The 21,919-nt window shown below is 33.9% G+C and overlaps 2 protein-coding genes across 2 annotated transcripts in view; one reads left to right on the forward strand and one right to left on the reverse strand.

Moving 5' to 3' along the window:
- Positions 1-3,673: 3,673 nt before the first annotated feature.
- Positions 3,674-16,959, forward strand: LOC130444134 (uncharacterized). The gene is made up of 12 exons (XM_056779161.1): positions 3,674-3,802; positions 3,852-3,953; positions 4,010-4,034; positions 7,104-7,392; positions 7,850-8,375; positions 11,199-11,324; positions 11,380-11,610; positions 11,750-11,968; positions 12,040-12,183; positions 14,070-14,327; positions 16,231-16,538; positions 16,593-16,959. Exons 1-12 carry the CDS (start codon positions 3,746-3,748, stop codon positions 16,873-16,875), a joined length of 2,568 nt encoding a protein of 855 aa, XP_056635139.1. The 5' UTR covers positions 3,674-3,745; the 3' UTR covers positions 16,876-16,959.
- Positions 16,960-17,023: 64 nt separating this feature from the next.
- The window catches only part of LOC130443822 (calpain-C), a 41,822-nt gene continuing 36,926 nt past the window's right edge, over positions 17,024-21,919 (reverse strand). Inside the window, exons 8-11 of the mRNA XM_056778682.1 lie at positions 20,323-20,662; positions 18,442-18,706; positions 17,215-17,273; positions 17,024-17,152 (exon numbers count right to left, since the gene is read on the reverse strand). Of these exons, the coding sequence (XP_056634660.1) occupies positions 17,126-17,152; positions 17,215-17,273; positions 18,442-18,706; positions 20,323-20,662 (691 nt within the window). The 3' untranslated portion in view covers positions 17,024-17,125. The remainder of the gene's footprint in view (positions 17,153-17,214; positions 17,274-18,441; positions 18,707-20,322; positions 20,663-21,919) is intronic.

Here is a 21,919-nt window from a genome sequence, read left to right on the forward strand (position 1 = left end):
ATTATGTAATTTTAGGGGTGAGTGTATGCAATTTGTCGTATTTAGCTTAGAATTGCTAAATCTTCGTACGGACACTTTCGCGTTGAATCCTCTTCCAGCATTTTTCCATGCCTGTGTCTAAAAGAAAATAAACTTTAACTAGATCAATATACCATCGGTCCATTTTGATTCTAACCTTTTCATTGCATAATTTTTTTTGTTGCTTTATTTCAGAAACATCTTTCTATTTCTTCAGCTTCTTAAGTTGTTCTTTCCTGAAATTGTTACTACCTAAAAAAATTATTGAAATTGAAAATATTGCAACAATCATGTGAAACCTTTAATCCTTATAATTAAAAATAATTGTTGAAAATAATGATTGAAATGAAAAATTGAATTGAAGAATTAAATTGGCAATAACAAAACACAACCACACTCCACCAAAGATCAAGACAAAAGAAATGTTGTGACTAAATAAAACACTATTTAACACACACTTCTATGTTTAATTTTTTTTCTTTTTCTAACGTAGTAACCTTCTTTTAACGTCTTAAGCTTGGTTTATACGACCAATATTAAAACTAAATTAACATTAAACTAAAGTTTCTTGGTGTAAATATTTTGGTTTATGTAGTAAATTAGTGCATTTTGTTTCCTCATTTATTTTTGTAAAATGGGTCCTTTTTTGTCATACAAATGTGGAAAGTTCCTGACACTGTCTATCTGTGGTCCATGGTCTAAAGGACATTGCTTTTCCCTATTTTTTTGATATCAGTTTTAAAAATAAAACACCACGTCGGAAATCGCCACAATAACGCAAAAAATATTTTCATAACCAAAGAACCAGCATTTTGTACCACCAATACAGACTGACCTAACGTATTGTTTGCTCATAACCTCACAAAATTAAGGAATTAATAGTTGGCGAAATCTTAGTTTAATCTAACTTTACTGTTAATTTTCTGCATGAACTATAACTACCATTTCAGTGTTTTAACTAGAAATTTAATTTGTCAGTTTAATGTTAATTTTGGCTGCAGCTTAAAACCCAGCTTTTAAGAAGTCTTTACTTTAGAGACCGTTAAAAATCGATTATGGGATCACCTCACAACTAAGTCTAAAGGAACCTTTAGTTAAAGTGTCAGTTAGGGTGGGATTATGAAACCGGCCGTTAAAGCTTTTGATAAATTTTCCTCTAGCGCTTTTCTTTGGAACTGCATATTTCTTTTTATCAAATTAATTCAACCTCTTAACTACAAATAAGTAAATACTGTTAGCATCCACCAATATAGAAAAATATTTTTTTAATCATTTAATTATCCTTTTTATTTGGTTAAAAACGATTAATGTGTGTTATGCTGCAAATACATCAGCTAAAAAGGAAAACCGTTTAAGTGCAGATCTAGAGGAATTCTACTCGAAAGTCGCTCAAAATCTGTTATTGTATCTAATAGAATTTGTGCTTAACCGGTTAAAAAAATAGTTCTTGAGATTAAGGGATTATTGACCATTAATATGACCCAAGAGGGTCCGTATCAAAGATTATATCGAATTATAGATCTACGCGCATGGCCCCGAAGCAAATATGTTCGAATCTCTCGATATGTCCAAGTCCAGCAAAAATTGCCAAGAATAATTGGATTAATTCAGAAAACGTCAAAGAAGAGACGAATCATTTTTCATCTTGACAATGTAAGCAGTATGATCAACGAATTTCAGCATCAGAAGAACGATTTTTTGCATTAAAAGTGCATGTTTTGTAGCTACCTTGGTCGGAATCCAAAAAGTGCTTTGAAACTTGGTTCAAATTCGAAATGTGTGGAGAGTATTTTTGAAAACATTAAAACTAGTTTCCATCATTTTTCTTTCAACTATTACCATAAAATTAGAAATAATAGTCATCGTAATAAATAATATTAATGAAAAAATGTTTTCTCTCATTTTTTTCCAAATAAAATTGTACATTATTATGACTGGTCAGATCGCTCATGCTATTGATTGAATCAACGGGTCAAATCTTACTCCTTGACAACCACCTTTTGACTTTTCCTCGACCATTTTTACATTTATCACATGTTTCCTTACATATTAATTGTATTTATTTTATATTTTACACTCGCATTAGCTGACGAAGATTAATCACTTTCGAAGGAATCATCTAAGAACCTACTTAGAATCGTATTATTATGGCTAAAATGAAGGTAAAACAGATTTGACGTACAAATGACATTCTAATATTTTAAAATTGATTTCTTTCAGAATAGACAGAAATTATCAGTTTCGGAAAAAAATCTCCTACAAAAGTTTTCGGGGGACGCAGATTTTCAATCGGATCTTAGAACCAACAAGAAAATTCCTAGTAATCCTTTGATTCAAAAAAACGTACATTTTTTACAAGCGTACAATAGGCTGCTTAAGAAACCTTCGTACGGACATATTGGAGACGCTGATGGTTATTTTAAGCAGTCACTTAGAAACGAATCTATCGATTTAATCAGGGATTTGCATTTGGGAAATTTTGTAAAATCCACAAGATCTTTTGGAAATATCGGTCAGGTAAGTCTTTTTGAAGTAAAAAGTAAGAATATTGGAAAAACCTCTTCTTCTCTTTTTATTCCATCTATTCACTATTCGCCTCCACAAGTTAACTAGTACTGCTTCGTTTTCATTTTGTATTCCTTAAGATCTGATTTCCTCATTGTCTCACCAGTGGAGCACCTTGGATTAACCTTCATTCAGTAAGAACTGTTTGTTTTCACGCCTTTAACGTACAACCAAATGCAGATCTTCAGCTTCCCTGTCCATATGTATTCGAAATTTCAATGGGTGGTTATCTTTCTTTCAAATATTTCTTCATTAACGATCGTCAGAACCAATACGTATTGTTATTTTTATGCACGTTTTTCTATTTCATCACCGGTATAGTTTAAATTGATGTTACGTGACCATTGTTTTCTTGAGAGATTTATTGATATTCTAACTCTTTCACTTGGAGATCAGTTTCATGCTATTTTGTTTTGTCTGTCTAACTAATACCGGAGACTGAAAGAGAACATAATACCAGGAAGACCAAAAAGCAGATAGGATTAGATTGTACAGGATATGAAAAGTCTACGAGTACATGAATGCAAAAGACAGATGCAGAACAAGAAGAAATGGAGAATACTGCAAAAGCTTGTAATGTAAATTATGAACAATAATTGTAAAGAATAAGAGTTGTTCGACTATAATTCTCAATATTCTTGTATAATATAATAATCCTTGGTAAAATTTTGAGGGGATTATCATAAATATCACACCATACCATTTCTTGAAAATAATTTTATTTCAACCATATCACGTTAAAAATATTTTGTTCAAGGTTTCTCAGAGAAGACCAAGATCCAGACAGACCGTTCTTTACCCCAAAAAAGCTGTTGAAGCAGCTCCAAAATTTGAAACAAAACCTAAGATATTGGAAGAAGAAGTACTTCATTTGAATGAACTATTCGCTCCAGCAATAAAAGATACTTTTGATAGCAGTTCAGAAAGCTCACAAAACGAATATAGTTCACCAGAAAACTTTGACTACCGTTTATCGACACTAGAAAGAGTCGAAGAAAACGTAGAGGAAGAACCGAACGTCGTACAAAATTTCGAAAAAAGTGACGATAAAATAACTGATAAGAAAGAAGAAGCACCAGGTACTGATATCGATCAAATAAACGTTCGATTGAATGATATTTTAAAAGACGTTCGTGAAGAAAGAGAAGAGGAAATTAACGAAATGGGCGAGGAATTCGAAGGAGAATACGGCGAAGAATACGCGGGATTCCCAGACGATGTAAGTACGAAAAAATAGAAGAAATTTAATTTAATTGGTTTTTTAATAGGAGGACGATGAGATGAGGGAAGTTGAAAAAATGATAGAAAGAGCTTCTCAAGAGTTAGCCCAAGTCGCTGATGAAAATAGAAGACTTATGGAAACTTTGGATGTAAGTGACGAAAATCATTCAACAATTTTTCAACATTCTCAACATTTTTGTTTCAGGAAGCTGTTGAACTGGAAAACGACAGTAAGTTTCTCAATATATAGTTTCATAACTCGCAGATAAGATTTTTTGATCTGAAAGTTCGATTTCTGATTTACTGTGTGCTTTTATTGTATATAATCAGGTATCATTTCATATTATAAATAATATGGATAGAGATATCGTTCAAATATCGAAAATCTAAGAAAAAATATTGATAATATCTTCACATTAGCCTTACTATTTTCTAACGTTTATTTGAAGAAAATGTTTTTACAAAATATTCCAAATTCAACAAATACTTATACTTTGAGCTTTTTTTTTTATTTTTCTATGAAACAATATATGAACTCAAATATATGTAATGGCAACCAGCTCTAATCTTTGTGTAATGAAATTGGAAATTTCATTGAAATTCATTATGCATTAGAAACTACGCCAATTTTTTAAAATATCACGCCCCTTTTATCACTACTCATATGAATATTATAAAACAAACTCTGCCTTTCTAATCAAATTCAAAAACTAGAACTTTATGAGGATTTCGCTAATAGCTTGTGTGATTCATGAGTATAAAATGTATTAAGGTTTTATTTATTTATGGTTGATGAATTAATAGATTTATTATTAAAAATTGAGCCGTCTGGTAGCATCAAAAACGCTGCCTAAAGCCAAGCGCCCCCGAATCGATACAAGAGCTTGTAGAGCTGCATGCACATGTACGATGATTAATGTACAGGAATAAAAATAATTTATTTGCAATAGGCGAAATATTAAAGAGCAAAGATGAGTGGAAAAACGGCGAGCTCCATTAATTTTCTAATACGTTGGATTTTGGATCAAACTTTCATCACTTATTCCCTTCTGTATAATAAAATATACAGTACCCGATAATGTTTTGTGCAGTATGTATCTCAAAATATAACTGAACTACGATATTGAAATTTGACATTTATAAATCGTTAGTAGTGTTACGTATAAGGGCGTCGCTAAGGGGGGCAGAGGGGCAGTTGCCCCCGCAAAGCGACCAAACTCCGAAAGCCGTGCGAGCAATTGACTTCATTACCTATTAATAAATTCCGCATCGCATGATAAATTAAGGTTTCAATGTATATTGTAGAAGGTATTGAAATATTCAGAGTAACATTAAGATTTTGACATTCGTTTTTAAAATCGCCGTTATTTTCATCACGACGATTTGCAAAAATGCAAGGCTACTTAACAGTGTAAAAATATGTAAGGAGGTATGGTGTGTTTGTCCATTACATTTCTTTCTACGACAGCCGTTCACCAGCATTCACATTAATTTTGTAATTTGTGTCCAATCCGTAACTTTGGACGTGGTCAAAGCCTCGGAACACTTTAAAAAGATTTTACTTTTAATTAAAAACCAACATGGAAATGCGAAAAAAGTGACAGACGAAATTATAAAGGAAGCTGCTGTTGTGGCAGAGAAGGTCGGACTGGACAAGGACATTACAGCAATGCCGCGTATTACGTCATAGAAGCAATCATCCAGCTGAAAGCAGAATACTGGAAGAGGTCTTTAGTAATACCAAACTTGGATTCAATTATCACCTCCCTTGAAGTACGTTTTTCTGAAGAAAACACGCCATCAGTCGCATTATCTAACTTACATCCGGCGCAGATGCAAAAAATGACAACTGAAAATCTGAAAAAAAACTTGTGAATCTATTGCCCAGTTTTATGATTTACCAAATAAAGAATGAAATCGAACTTTGGCAGCAGTTGTGGCACGATAGGCTTAATCTAACAAATCTAACAGGTGCTGAAGTCCTACAAGAAACAAATTCCTTCTTTCTCGAAACGGAAAAAGCATTAAAAATTTGGATCGATTTACCATGCACGACCTGTACAGTAGAGCGATTCTTTAGCAGCCTCAGAAGACTAAAAACTTTTCTAAGAAGCACCATCGCAGAAGATCGCCTTAATGGTTTGGCCATGATGAGTGTACACAAAACTATAATAAATAAAAACCTAAATAATTTTAATCATAAAGTGGTTATGTTTCAATTAAATATTATTTTTGCTAAAATAAATAATTATTACTGTGTTTAAAATTTTGATCTAGTTATTGTGCTGTCGAGGGCTTGTGAAGTTTTATACATTTATATTAATATTAGAGCCGTTCTTATTACAATCGTCATCGAGGCAAAGATTTCCAAAGTGTAACGCTCTTGACTGTACCAGGCGTTCATATTTTTTATCATTCTTAATATTGCCCCATTGCCCCCCCCCCCTTAGTCATAACCTGGCGACACCCCTGGTTACGTAGTACTATTTTTTTAAAAGTTAATTAGACACACCCTGTATATTGTGTTATTGATGTTAAGGTCTCCATTATACTAATTCGGAGATAATATTTTTTGTGGTAGGTACTTAGAAACGACTAACAAATTGTTATAACAGAAAGAACTGATAATCAAAAAGAATTGGAATACGATAACACTTTTCCTACAGTTGATGTTAATAAAATTGTCCTCTTTCATTAAAGGAGTACATCTTTTAAATAAATTTCTTGCTATTGTTTCTTGAATATTTCTGGTGTACCTAATACATTGGCAAGGTGCTTTAATTATGTTTTTAATTTATCCACATCGTTAGTAACTGTAGTATACACTGTTCACAAAGGAACAATCTAACGAAGTAATATCTGGTGAGCCAGCTGGTCAAAGTATTGTGCAATTTTTTTAGGATAATTTAAAAGGATTAGGGTTGTCGCTTATAAGTACGGCACTGGAATTTAGATACAGACCAACACGAATTTTCTACGTCACACCGATGTGGCATGTTCTTGTTTACTGGTGCTGCCAAATTGCGCCTATTGAATTGGTCTTCACCTTTTACTTGGGTTGGGGCTAGCTTCACATTTTGCCTTATGATATCAAAAGGTTCAAGCCAAAGCATCTGATCGACTTCTCAAAGGGCATATCGGCCTTTGGTAATGTCAAGTGTGGCACGAAGACCCTATCAGAAGGCTCGGTCGCCCACAACGCTACTATGAACTATGCACCATTGATTATGTTGTTCTGCTACAAATTATTGCTTACAACGCTCTAATTCCATAAAATTGACTTATTCATCTCTTTATAGAAGCAGAATTCAAATACAATCCGGCGGTAGATAGTGCGATAATGAAAGAGCTCGAAGATGCAGAATGTCAAGCGAAAGAGACAGCGAAAATAATAGCGGAGTTGAAATTACAAGTAATGGAATTGTCAAAAAAAGAAACGATGACAGAAGACGAAGCGAAAGAGCTCGAACGGAAAAATCTGGAACTCAAGAAACAAATGATTATTTTTGAAAAAAAGACGAAAAGAATTCAAGAATTACTTGCACAGACGAACTTATTTGAGGATTTGGGTTCTTTCAAACCAGCGAGGTGAGCATCTATTTAGGTTTAGTAAATTTCCTATTACGTTCATGATGTAAGAGAACAATTCAGAAAGTATGGAACGTTTTGGAATAAAAAAGAAAATACAACAAGCCTCTATTACTAGCCAATATTTTATTGAAAACAAGTGGAAATCACAATATTGGGATAATGAAAAACCTCTCATTCGAATGAAGTAAAACAAATTTTATACTTTTCTCGGTTGTTTTAATGAACTGGTTTTCATCATATGTTATTTCATTATTTTAAATTTTGAGATAAAAAATGGGAGTTATGAAAATGTTCCCGTTATTATAGCTGGACGCCAACACTAAAATATAGGCTAGCGGCATCAGATTAAAGCGGTCCCTACTTTCTGAGAAGACTTTGTATATTATTTAGATTTGGCAATGTAGTGTTATAGTCTGTATAATACATAATTCAAATAAAATCTGATTATAAACAGGTATAACGAAGACGTCTTACCAAAAGTAGTTGTTTGCGGAATGACTGAGAATCAAATGCCGAAAATTCTTATTTGTGATGACAACAAAAACAAATGCAAATCAGAACGCAAAAAGAGATCACCGTCACCCAAATCACCAAAATCACCTTGCGATTGTCCTCAACCGACTACCGGTAACCTCGACTTCGAAGATTTTGCTCCTTCAACATTGAGTTCGGCGACGCAAGGTACTACTGCATATCAGCAGCCATCACAAGGAATGCAACAAGGAATGTTACCTTATCAAGGAATGCAACAAGGGATGGTGCTGCCACAAATGGGAATGGGACTTCCGGGAGGTATGCCTCCTCAAAATACTTGTGAGTGCCATCAACCACAAATGGGTCAACAGATGGGTTCGCCAGGGATGATGTCTCAACCGATGCCAATGTCACCGATGTCGATGCCACCGATGTCAATACCACCGATGTCGATGCCACCTCTTATTGGAGACTCTCAAGATTATTGTGAATGTGATAATGCCAAGGTACGTGCAATTGAAGTTTATTACACTTATTGAAAACGAATAAATCTATTCTACCAAATGAAAGCATCAATCATTCGAGTTATCTCCATTCCGGAATAATTTTCCTTCCAACTACATCCTTAATGTTTGCTATTTTTCGTTAAATTTATTATTGGTATCGTTCTTGTTCCTTCTATAGATTTAATTCAATCACCAGTATATTGAGGGATTGTCACTAATTAGTTTCTGTTTGGCTAATCCTTTTGTATGGTGTACAGACGTGGTCCCTGAAAGTGAGATCCTTAAACAGAATAGAAGCAATGAAAAATGTGGCTGTTGTCCAGACTTCTACGGATCTCATGGATCGAGCACATGAAGAATAAAGAAGTACTGAGGAGAGCGGGTGTGGAGAGAGAACTAATCGCTGTAATTAAACAAAGAAAAGTATCTTATTTGGGACACACGGCGGAAGTAGAGGACCAGGGCGTAGACAACATTCCTGGCTACGAAATATAAGAGACTGGTGTGGTTCTCAGGGTGCGGCAACAATTTTTCCTCGTTCAGATAATAGATTAGACAAGACAAAACCTACACGCTGCAAAGTGTATGGTATTTGAAGAAGAAGAAGAAGTTTCTGTTTGATTTGAGTATAGATCGGTCATTAAATGTTTGTTTTTGAAATGTAAAACGCTTATGCAAATAGAAGAGTAACTAGACACTTTGAGCATATGGACTCAAACGTGGTTGAATAAGCTTGATTGACGACGAGCATTCGGGACGGTCAAAACTGCAAGAATCAGCGATATCATTAAAAAAGTTCATCAAATGGTACTGGACGACCATCTGGTTAAGATTAGAGAGACAGACTATTTGCCAGACCTTATTGACGCGGTTTACGCAGATTGAGTCCGATTGTCCTTCATTGAGCAAAGTCATCACGATTCTTAATTAACAATTTGTCTGTCTTTGTGTTGGTAATGATGCGTTAACTAAATAAATGTTACAACTCTGATTTATATTTGCTGACGGAACAGTTTTAATCATATGCTATGCACAGTTTGTCACTCAATTTTATAATAATTTCATTTTGTTTAAAAATCTAGTGTATTGGATTCGGGGTGTCAAGTACACTGCGACCTATACTATCTATTGTGTCCCTTTTTCTTGCTGTTGCACTAAGGAAACTCAGTGTTTACTGCTAATCTGTATCGAGGTTTGTACATTCTAAATATTTTCCGTAGTTATAGTTTGCCAGCAGTATCCTTGCCTTTCAACTCCTGTAGATTTTTCAACTAACCGGTTGTTTATCTATTTACCTCGTTTTTAGTGTTTCCTCTATTGTCCTGTAACCGATCACACAAAAGGGATTAGGACCTATAAAGAATTTATTCGTCCCTACTTTCGCAAGTCTGTCTCCACTTTCATTTCCGTCCGCTCCGATTTGTTTCGGAGCATATTCCTTTTTCTTCTTTAGCTCAATTGACTCCTTCAGACCTCACAAACCAGCTTTGTTCTTATGAAATTGGAGCTCAGAGTTCTAATAGCCGCTTGACTATCGGACAAGGTGATAATCTTCTGATAGCGATAATTCCTTGTCACAATTCCTGCTTGAAAAATATTTATTACGCAAGCTCACCCAGCGTTTAGTTCTGACCCGTACACTTCTATTTCAGTTCTGCCTACTGTTTTTGAGCTATCCGGATACCATTTTATGGAATATCTGTTCATTTCTAGTAAGGTGTTATTTTCCCATTTTCTTCTATACCTACCTTAATTTTGAGGTATATTTTCTCTCGAAGCTCTTTCGGTATCTGATCGTTTGTTGAAAGTGGGTTCGGTTTATCCCTGTGACTCTTTTAACATTCTGGGCGAGGTTTTCGCGCCACGTTTCACAATAATATATGGAAGATTTGCAATTATTTATTGTACGAGAACAACTACTGTTTGTACCTTCGAGAGAGTAATTCTTGTGGTGTTCACACCAGTTCTATTGACCTAGACCACTGCTCTTCATTGGGTATAGAGTATCTTACAGTAAAGTTAATATCAAGCATTTATAATATAATGTTAATATGCAGGGTATTCCTTTAAAAAATCCACCTTTTCAGTCGTTACTTGGTTCAGAACTGTTAAAATACTGCAACATTTTCCATGACACTATAATTCTTTTTTATAAATTAAAAACTACAATAATAAATTTTCATTACCATATGGTATGGTAAACAAATGCGGATTATAGGTTAGAAATCTTTAGTGGGCTGTAATCTTCACTCATTCGAGTCACGTGTCTCTACTTAAAATAAGAATGGTTATGAGTGATCATCAAGTGTCCACTATGAATTTCAACTCTGTCATCATTAAATGACACATCTTATATAAGATGTATATTCGTCATTTGTACAAAACAGCAAGTTTCCAATAAATATTCACAAAAATCACGGCTTCAGTTTCGTGCACCAATGAAAATAACTGTAGCGAATTCAGTTTTGACACAATTTGTCAAACATTTGATTCGTATACTTCAAAATATCAAAATATCACATATAATGTCGAAATAAAAAATATAATGCATTAAAGTTGAATATTTTTTTAAAATTTCCAAAATTTTTAGTGGAAATTGAAAAGTTTGCTTAAAACATTCAGCTTGTTATCTTAAAAGCATTTACCACTATTAAAGGTATGCATTTGCGTTACTGTTCATAGTTTTCCAACTCTTATTTCAATTTACTACTGTTTTATTTCATGGAATCTTTATGTTTCGTTCCATATTCGCTTCTTGATGTACCAAATATTTTGATAATTCTCTTTCCCTCATATTTCGTATATCAACAAATATTTTTTCAGGATTCTTCACGATCTAAGACGAAATCGGGACCGGGAGTAGGTATGCCGTGCGGAAAAGGACGAGGTATTTGTCCGGCTGAGATTGAATCTCGCCTACAAGAGTATTCAGAAAATACACAATTTTTGGTAAGAATCGTTAGAGTATTGAAAATTAAATTCTAACATTTTTTCTTCTTTTTAGGAAAAGCAGCTGTACGACATGGAATCCGAAGTAAAAGAAATGCATCAGGAATTATTAGCAGTTCAGAAAGAACGAGAACACCTCGAACATCACAAGAAAATGTTATGTGCAATGCCACCTTGCGGATACTCACCTTGTCCCGTTTCTCCTTGTCCACCGTCTCCCTGTCCATTACAACCTTGCCCCGGTTCTCCATGTCCGGCATCTCCTTGTTTTCCTCCGTGCGGACCAGTAAGTACATAACATCTAAAATGAACTACTTTGTTTGAAAAATGGATAAAATATGCTACAGCCGAAACAATAGTAGAAATGATTGCATTTGAAAAATGATAACACATTTGAGATTATTGAATATTTTATTTCTTCGTAGCCATGTGAATCCCAACTGAGGGAATTGAGAGAACAATATAAGAGATTGCAAGATGATTTTAAGAACAAATTAACGGAAGTAGCCGGCTTAAGGACTGAAAATGAGAAATTGAAAGAGAAAACGAAGCTAGCAGAAGATGCCAAAAGAGAAGCTGAAAAACAAGCGAGAGATCTCGAACTTGAAATAAAAAGATTAAAAGGAACTCTCAAAGATCCAAAGGTTCGTTTTCCAGAAGAAGATAGGTACCGTATTTTTTGAATGAGATAGTCATTTTACATATATTTTTCCAGCAAATATCCAAAGAACAAGTCATTGAACTCGAACAACAATTAACTGTGGCCAAACAAAGATTTAGGGAAGCACAAGATGAACTAGAAGAACTGAGATTACTCGTCGAAGATCAACAATCACAACTAGACGATTATAGAAACAAGGTAAAAGAAAACGTTCCTATCTAACCTTATTACTATTACAACTAGCTCATAAAGCATCATACCTATCAAAATTCCCCCAGGAATTAGAGAGTGATCATGTTCTTGCTGTTGAACAAACTTCCTTAGGGTTATGTTGAATTCTTTCACCATAATCTGTTAAGTGAAGACAGAAAAACGGTCAAAACTATTGTAGGGTTGTAAACTTTATAGATATTTGAAATAAAGAGTACAAAGTATGTCCCATCATAGTTTAACAAACGTGCGGTTCGCTGTAGTCGACCTAGTAACACTAGCAAAAAACTATACAAAGATTTCAGTCTCCAAGTTGAAACAGTGGAACACAAGTCGAATCAGTATGATTTAGCGTGAGCATATCGAACAAAGCTCACGTGCTGTGTTCACAAGAATTGTATTGGTTTGCCTGTGGTCGTCGCGAGCGATAGTGACACAAGAGTGGTCTGAAAAGTTTCCGATCTAACCAACAAACAAGACTTTTTCATTTATAATTATTTTCAATTATTTTATTTTATAACATAGACTCCTTTATAGCGATGGTCCAACCTTTTTAACCCTACCAAAATTTAGTTGCGCTTCCTCCTCAAAATAGACGTTCACGTATGCTATAATGTTCTTATCTGATGAAAATGCAAGTAAATTTAGGCTATGCAAAAGGAATAAGTCGCTGGTGACTAGATCTGGTGAATTCAGAGGGTGGTCAACCAAGTGCAATTCGTGAATTCTAGCCACGGCGATAACTGAAGTGTGAACTGAGTTCGTTTACCTGATGGAAATGCCTTATCATGCAATGATGCGTGATATTCTCAAATTATTTTTTTTTAATTCTTCAAAGATGCACACAATCCCATGACTATTCCAAAGAACGGTCGTCATCACGTTTCCGGCCGATGAAACCGTCTTTGCCTTTTTGCAATCCACTGTCTATTTTTCGTTTCAGGAGTGTAGTGGTTTCATCTACAATTACGAATGGAACCAAAAAATTCCGACTCATTTCACTTCAATCTGTTCAAAATCTGAAAAATGTTCATTCAAATGCGCTCTTGGATCAAAGTGTTCAAAAGCGACACCAAACGCAAGGGTAGTTTACGAATGCATATTTCTTCAGTCAGTATATGACAAATACGTTCTTTTGATTAGTTCGTAATTGTGTCTAGCACCTTTTCATATATGTAGGCGTCTTGTCTTTCAAAAACAAATATTTCCAACAGAAAGTAAAGTACAAAATGACTGAAATTTTAGAGAGAATTTCTTAACGTATAGTGCCGACATCTTCAGGCTGAAGGTCGGAAACTTTTCAGACAACCTTTATATGTGATGTCACTATACACTACTGCGTCACGCCCACTTATGGTCATCAAAACTTGCCAGCAATTCAAAGAATAACACGAAACAAGTTATTATTTAGAATCCCGCAATTTTTGCACTGGAACTACAGCCAATTATACCAAAAATGCACCGTGAATCCACTTTAAATTTTATCTAACACCTAACCATTTCAAATAATTATTCTATACAGTGAGTTGCGTCTTTACCAACCTAGTTTATACACATAATATTATAACGAGACTAGACAGTCGTTCAAGTTATAGTCCTTTCCCCTGTAACTAGGCCACCTGATAGATCCACTACGGACAATTTCAGAAGCTGTTATTGTGAAAACTCGTGGATCGCTGCAAATTCGATTAAGATGCAGCAGGAGAAGTCTTCAGATCACATTTAAAGATCGTGTGTATTGAGATAAGGCTGTGGTACACTTAGTGTAACTAGCTTTCTACTCTAAACCTAAAAATATGATAGATCAGACTCGTTTTTCGTTTATTTCACATTTTATAATTAAACTGGAATTATTACTCTAACGTTTATTTTAGTATTTGGAAGCTCAACAGCAAGTTGAGGAACAACGAAGACAAATAGATTTGATGGAAATTGAGAACCAAAGAATAAGCGAACAAGTTAATTTGGAAATTCAACGTGTCAAGAATCAATTCCAAGAAAAACTTCAAGAGCTAATGCCACTTCCAGATATTTTAAAATCGACGCAGATGAAACTTCAGGAAGCTCAACAAATGCATCTTCTAGCAGAAAGGAATAATGAATCTATAGCTAGAGAGTTGCAAATGTACAAGGTATCATTTTGTAGTTTTTCTTCAAATTATGATATTTTCTACATCTTTTTGAAGAAGTATAACTCTCCTCCTAATTCTTGAAATATTGTTAATTTTAAGGGCGTTCATGAATTGGACGCTAAAGTGGGGCTAATCTGAAAAGAGTTTTGTTTACCTATGAGGGATGCTATAAATTGGACGCTACTAATCTCTGCCACAAACTTCAACGCTACGCCCGCCCGCTGATGATTGGTCATTTGATAAGGAGTGAAAGTTAAAGAAAGTTAGATGTACGGAAGTTCGCCTAAGTTGTAGCGGTTTATGTTAGCACGTAGTATTTTTGGGCGTATGGCAAGATCTAGAATTATTTCTATTAAAATTTCCAACTTTATAAAAGTTCCAGTTCTAAATTATTTTAATTATTCAAAAAACTATCATACGTTAAAGTATGGAGTATGAAAATGTAAGTTGGACGTTCTTTCAATGCTATCTTTGCACTTTGCCCACATCTCTGCGAGAAAATTGACGTCTTCTGGTATATAGTTTTCCACTGAATAGTATTTCGGAAGTCTTATCTGCTGAAGTTGAATTTTACCAATATCATAGTCAGATCAAAGGTATGCTTAAGTCGTCTGCCTGTCTCACTTTCTTAGTTATAAAGTCACTGTTCAATTAAAGATTTTGTGTTTTGAGAAACCAAGCATGTGCAAGATGAAAGAGACATCCATTCACTTAATTCACATAATTCTTGCTAGACTGCTCGCGATACAATATGGATTGACTGTTAAAAATCTACTACAATTTTATTTGGATTGAAATCCAAACCGACACTTTTGTACTCAGACTTTAATAATATAAAATTAGTTTCGTAAATTGCCTACCAAAAGGTTAATAGTAGATAACTGGAAAAAATGTGTACAATAACTAAATGTTCCATCCTTAGAGGGAAGATTAGATCCGTAGATTTTTTGCTGCACAAATAGTGCCTGCTGGTCACTAATTAATAAAAAATCTTCTATGTTAATTTCTTCCAAACTATTCATAGATTCTTCTGCAGTTTTTAATTATTTATTTATTTCAAATCTAATACATATCATGAACAGATCCACCTTGCATTTATTCACTGGGATTTTTAAAAAGTTCTTTTGCCGAATCCCACGTAGCCTTTCCTTTAACATTGTTACTTATAAGTTGTCGGTTTGATTTTAAATGTCTTTAATGTGATTATATTGCAAATTACAAAGAGAAATTAGATTTTCTGCTCCCATTGCAAAAGTATGGCACATCTCCATTAAGTTTCAACACTTTTTAACACATTGTCTTTTTTAATTTCATCAGCACTTCTTTTCCTCGATCACTACCAATTATGAAGTTTTCATTACTATAATAAGCAGGCACAACAGTCTTAATTTAGTTGTAGTTTCTGGAACCGTTGGTGATAATCATACTGAACACATTGTTTACACCACCACTACACCAACACTTTTTCAGAAACTGAAGGTAAACCAGTGTATTCAGTACAACAGTGTAAATGTCAAAAAGAAAATACGAAATACCAATCTTAAATAGACCTACCTTACCTATACGCCTATCTATAATAATCGGATGGCAAATATCAGAGTTAATACTTGAAATTATTCCAATTCCCTATTGAATGAGTATATCCGGATTGAACTTCTATGTCAACACTCCATTTCCTCAAAAGTGGGATATCTCAAGAATGACAAAAGTACATACATACATACTTTTAGAATATCCTATCCAAAAAATTACTAACTGAAATAATATACAAATACATAGATGTAAACAATTTTAATACTTCCAATGCCTCTAATTTTAACAAGCAAATATGAAACAATGTCAGTTGCTCTTTGAATATATTCTTGATTAACACTGAATTTATCTGTACGTTTTTATTTAACAGGATAAAATCGCGGCAATGAACAATCAAATAGATGAAGTTAGAAGTGACCAGCAGTTTGGTGAAGACGCCAAAGCAGTATTAGAAGCGAAAGTAAAAGAATTGGAGGAGCGTTTGGCTGAGGTTCAGGAATTGAACAGTAGTCTTTTGACAGATTTAGAGAAACTTACCGAGAAAAGTGACGAATATGAAAAGTTGGCAGAGGAGCGGTTGCATGAAATCATACAATTAGAATCTCAATTGGAATCTCTTCGTGAAGAAACCGCTAGGCAAGTTTCCAGAATCAAAGATCGATGCGAAATCGTCAGAAGGTAAATAGTTTCTATTCTGAACAATGGATATTTAATTTATCGCATCGATTCTAGATCTATGCAGAAACAGATCTGTGATTTGGAACGTCAGTTAGCTCAAAGCAGGGCTCTCGCCAAGACGGCACAAAAAGACAGAGATGAGATCAGGCAGAAGATGCAAGCGCAAATCAATAATTTGAATGAAAACTTTGAAGATGCTCAGATGAGGATAAGAAACCTTCAAGGACATGTCAATTTTCTGAGAAATTCCTATGGAGATGTATATAATGGTGACGATAATATTGCTTGTAAACCACCAGCACCCCCCGATCCCTGTACCTGCAATCCTGCATATTAGGATTATTGATGTGACGAGTGTCGTTTTATATCGTATTTCATTTTACAGGGAGATTCAATATCAATAAAACTTTTTTAAAGACTATAATTATTTTTTTAACAGATCTCTTCTCCTTATTCGATGCTGGGACAAAAATGAAACAAGTAAATTTAACATAAAATAATTTATTTTAATAAAATTAATCTTTTATGAAATATATCTAGCTGTACATTGAAACATTTACATTATTATGGTCAATTTTTTTCATTTTTCAACATGTTAAAGATGATTTTAGCCACTGGAAAGGAAAATACAAAAATTAGTGGTTTCAATACAGATTTAGTATTAATCATTAATTACCTCACTTAGGTTCAATTTTATACTTCCATTTTGAAGGGGATCCTTGACTTCAAAAATACCTAAAAGCGAAAAATATTGAAAAATAAAAGAATGTCATTTCTACTTTCTCTTTATTTTCTGTTATTTGAATGAAAAGCAAACAATCATTAAAAATTGCAAGGATAAAGGGAGGTGAACATCATGAGGGAGAGACTGTAACGAGTCAGTGAGGAAAGAAATCGAAAAATGGAAGCCATAAAGAAGCTATAGAAATCAAAGCAGATCTCAAGAGCTGCCGAGCTTACAGCCATCCTATATTATTTTTACAGAACAAATATTAATTGGGCAACTAAGAGGTTTCTGCTTCGATGATGACTGGCTAATTTAATTGATCTTTCTTTTCTTGGAACAGACAGTGGTTAGGAAACATTATTTAGAGAATGTGGTGGAAGGAGCAGCGTTAAAGTAGATATGATCCATTGAATGACAATTATCGTTTCTATCGATTTGTGCATTTTTTTATCCTGCATTTGGGATCGTTTCTAGATTTCCTCCATTAAAAGAACCAACAATATAAATTTCAGTAGCTGTTTATTATTTTCGCTCACTTCTGACAGCTTTCGCCGGTCATATAAATCTATTTTGAATCAAGTATTTCGGGGTAATTTTAGGTTCCATTCTTGTTCACATATTGACGCTAAAATTCTGCCTGAAAAGTTTTCTTAACCATCAATTATTTTTGCTTCTGTTCCATCGCGGAGAAACGCGTGGAAAGGCGCTTTGTTGTATTATAAAAACCATTGATGTCTTCCAAATACCTATAATTTTTCTAGAATAAACGCCTCTTTTGGACGTCCTAATTGTTCAGCATCTTCGGTGCTCGCACAGCCTCGTTTTTACTCAGTATATCAGTCAATGAAAGTAGTAGATAGATAGTATATTATACTGTAAGGTTGCGAATTAATATAAAGGAAAAAATCAAAATCAAGGCGAGGTTATGTTATTTAGACTGCGGAGTTTGTAGGAATTCTATACGCAAGACAAACAAAAAAGAGAAAGATGATACAGGAGGAGAGCTAGATCCATAAGAAAATTATTTTAAGCTTGTGGTGAGAAAGATCAACGAAGTATTTTATTAGTAACCATTACTAATAAAATGAAGTAAACAACGTTATTGAAAGAGCTATGGACAGTCAGAGCATGTAGTGCTTTATAATATAAATAATCAAATTGAGATAAAATACTTACTGAAAGATACAGTTAAATGCAATAATGCAGACACGAAGTCGCCGAATCTAAGTGTCCCATCTTTTCTCATATATCTCAGAATAAGAGTTGCTAAAACATCGCTGCTAAGTTGGAATCCTACTTCAAGCAATGCGTCTCTTAATCTTTCCGCTTTGAGAATTCCAGTTTTTTCTTTAGTGTGATTTTTAAATGCAGTTTGCCAAAATTTTAGACTACACATTAAATCTTTGAAATCGCTGAATTTCAATCTGCCGTTGCCGGACATCTACAAATATATTTAATAATGAGAAAATTAGATTTTTAATATTTTGAGTTAATGGAATATGATCATAACGATCGGAAGTTTGAAAAAATACAAGCCACCTTCTTTATCATCATTTAAATAAGTTTATAATGAACTTGGTACTATGAAACAGCGGCACGTATTTTGAGTCCTCTGTGAGGCATTCACATTTATAATTTTACCTTTACCTAATCTAACCTAACCATAGAGTTCAATCACTAATGAAAACTTTTTGGTAATTATAATAAAGTAGTATAATAAAAAAAAAACTAAAGTTTGTTCTATGAATTACAGGTAATTGGTAATTTGTATCAAGAAATTTTAATCCAAAGATATGTTAATCTGTTCAATATGCAACAAAATTCTATTTCAGTGTTTTCAACAGAAAAACCAGAAATTTCTTCCTTTGTAAATTATCCATTAAGCCAAGTATTGTGATTTGATTATTAAAGAATATTTTGGATAGGTAACAATCTATCTTTGGGCTAATTGGACAACCCTGTGACTGTTGTACAAGGTCGAATTTATCAATCAATATCTTCTTTCTCTACGTGCCAAACTCTCAATTACCCTCTCATTGCGTTTTATGTATATCTTTTTAATCAAAATTCTCCGTAATTTTCAAGTAGATTTATTGTTTCCTTGAACATGTAGTTACACAATTTAAAATCGACTTCTGAAATCATCGGTAGGTAATCGCGAGCTAGATTGTTGCCAAGCTTTGAAATTTTTGACAAATCATTAGGTGTTGCCTTTCTCATTGTATGATTAGAATACTAATGAAAATACTTCATGCAACAAACGTGACTTCATTGTAGAAGTCAGAGAGAAAAATGCTTTATTATCAAAAAATGGTTACAATTTGTAGACAAAAGCTTCATTATACGAAAGAAAAATATTATAATTAGAATAGATTAGAATTAGAGCAGACGACACTTCCCAGTAAATATACCCTCAAATTATTGCGGGATGCGGGAAAATATGATATTGATGTGATTTCAATTGGCAAGTGATTGTGCATTTTTTTGTATTGAGCCCTTAACTAATTCTGAACATGGAGTAGGTAGGTAAGGGTCGTGCTCAGCATTCTGAAATCGGAGAAGCACTTACTAATTAGGCAAACGGATTCAAAGATGAATAAGGAAGAGTCAGAATTTTTAATCTTTTAAAGAAGTCCCTGCAATGAGCCCTGCTGTTTAGACCGACTAAATATCTAACAGCTCTTTTTTGTAGTCCCCAGAAGGGAGGGGTGCATCGGGGATGCGACTCAATAAGGGCATAATAAATTGTTAAGGAGGTGGATAAGTTCAGTTGTTTGGAAACTGATCTCAGCGCAAATCAGGAGGAACTTAATTTTTTAGATAAGGCGGCAATATGACAATAAAAAACAGAAACAGAGACAATTAGAATCGCACCATTATTCAAGGGTGATTAGGTCACTAGATATGGTCCTATGAATTGCCGTGAGATCAGGGCTGCACCAAGAGAAACTAGTGTGGTCTGCAAATGAATTTTAATTTAACAGACATGGTTCCCAGATACGAGCGAATCTTCTGTGTATAGCTTATATTTTGGTAATGAGTTGTAGTTATATTTACCTCAAATGTCAAAATAATCTGCCGACAAACTTCAATGGAAGCACAGCTTTTAATGTAATCATTTGGTAAACAAGCATCGAGTAATTCTTGAAGTTCGAAAGCATTAACTGTTCGATGTTCATCGGCCAATTGTAAAAATACTGCTTCGTATTGACTGAAACTTTTTCCATCTAAAAGCGGAGGTGCTTTAACGATTGCCGATTTAAGAAGCTGCGGTACCGTATCCAGAAGCTTCAATTTCAACGATTTACAGGAGAATACTCGAAGAGTGAATCCGGATTCTTGACTAGGTTCGAATGTTGTTGGTATTATTAAGTAACCACCTTGCTCAAGTTGACATCTGTAACAAGAATATTGATGAATGTTCAATTTTACTCATCCTCTATAAGTGAAAGTTTGATAGTCAATCATGTAAAAACTGCAGAACAGATTTGGATTTGGAAATTTGGCACACACATTGTTTATTAGTGGATGAACATAAGGGATACTTTTTATTAAAAAAAATATATTCAGCGCTTGTGGAAATATGAAAAAATGGTTTACAGGATGCATTATCATCCACTTTACATTTGGTGTAGATGTATCTTCTTCATCCGCATCGTTTTCCATGGAAACCTCAAAAATATAAGTATAATCAAATACTTTATAAGTACATATTAGAGGCATCTATAGAAATTTCATTTTATGCTTTCAACAAAATGCATCGCCATTATTTTGAAGGAAAAGTTGGGCTGCAAATATAAACAGCTCCTGTTCATTAATATCACAAGAGTAGCTCCAAAGTGACAAAAGATTAATGACTTTTGCTGTTCTTATAGTTTCATGTGATTCTACAAACCATTTAGACAATTTTTATTTTTGCTTAGCTCCGCCTATAAACGCAAAATTGTCAATGTAAAAAAATAGGAACAGGAATCTTCTATTTGCTACTTGAAGTATTCTTTACAGGTTTATAGCTTCTTCTTCACCCAACTTAAATAACTTGGAATTAAACAATGGAAAGGGTGTAGAAATGACATATTTATTGGTCAACAAATTCGTTAATTGTTGAAGGAATCTGCCTTAGGAGAGTTTTAGAATGAAGCGAAAAGAAAGCTTGGGAAACTCTTAAAGGAGTTATTAATGGATTTTTAGAAAAAAAAATAACTTCACATAGTCGATCATAACACTCCTAAAAGAATAATACTCGAATTTTCATGAAAATTCATTTTCTCCAGTGACGTGAAGTGAAGTGAAGCAATGCTTAAAGATTAATACAGTTTCAAAAGTAGAGTTTCTGAGGAGGCTACTTTAGCTGTCACGTCCGCGTGTTGGCTTACCGATTAGCAGCTTATTGTAATTGACTTATAATAAATATAATACATTCAATATTGAAAATACGGAGAATATACGTAGTGAAGTCCATGAGTTTTTAGACTCATATAAAAATAGAGTGCTTTCGCAAAAATCTTTATGCACGCATCAGTGACAAGACTCAACAAGCTCTAATCAAAGTATCATCCATTTTATTATAGTAGAGCCCGAACGATCATTCTGTCAAGTTGTTTTGAATATTGTCTCAAATGTCTCGAGTTTCAATCTGTTATGAAATTTTTGA

The sequence above is a fragment of the Diorhabda sublineata genome, chromosome 5 (assembly GCF_026230105.1).
Source record: "Diorhabda sublineata isolate icDioSubl1.1 chromosome 5, icDioSubl1.1, whole genome shotgun sequence".
Taxonomy (NCBI): Eukaryota; Metazoa; Arthropoda; class Insecta; order Coleoptera; family Chrysomelidae; genus Diorhabda; species Diorhabda sublineata.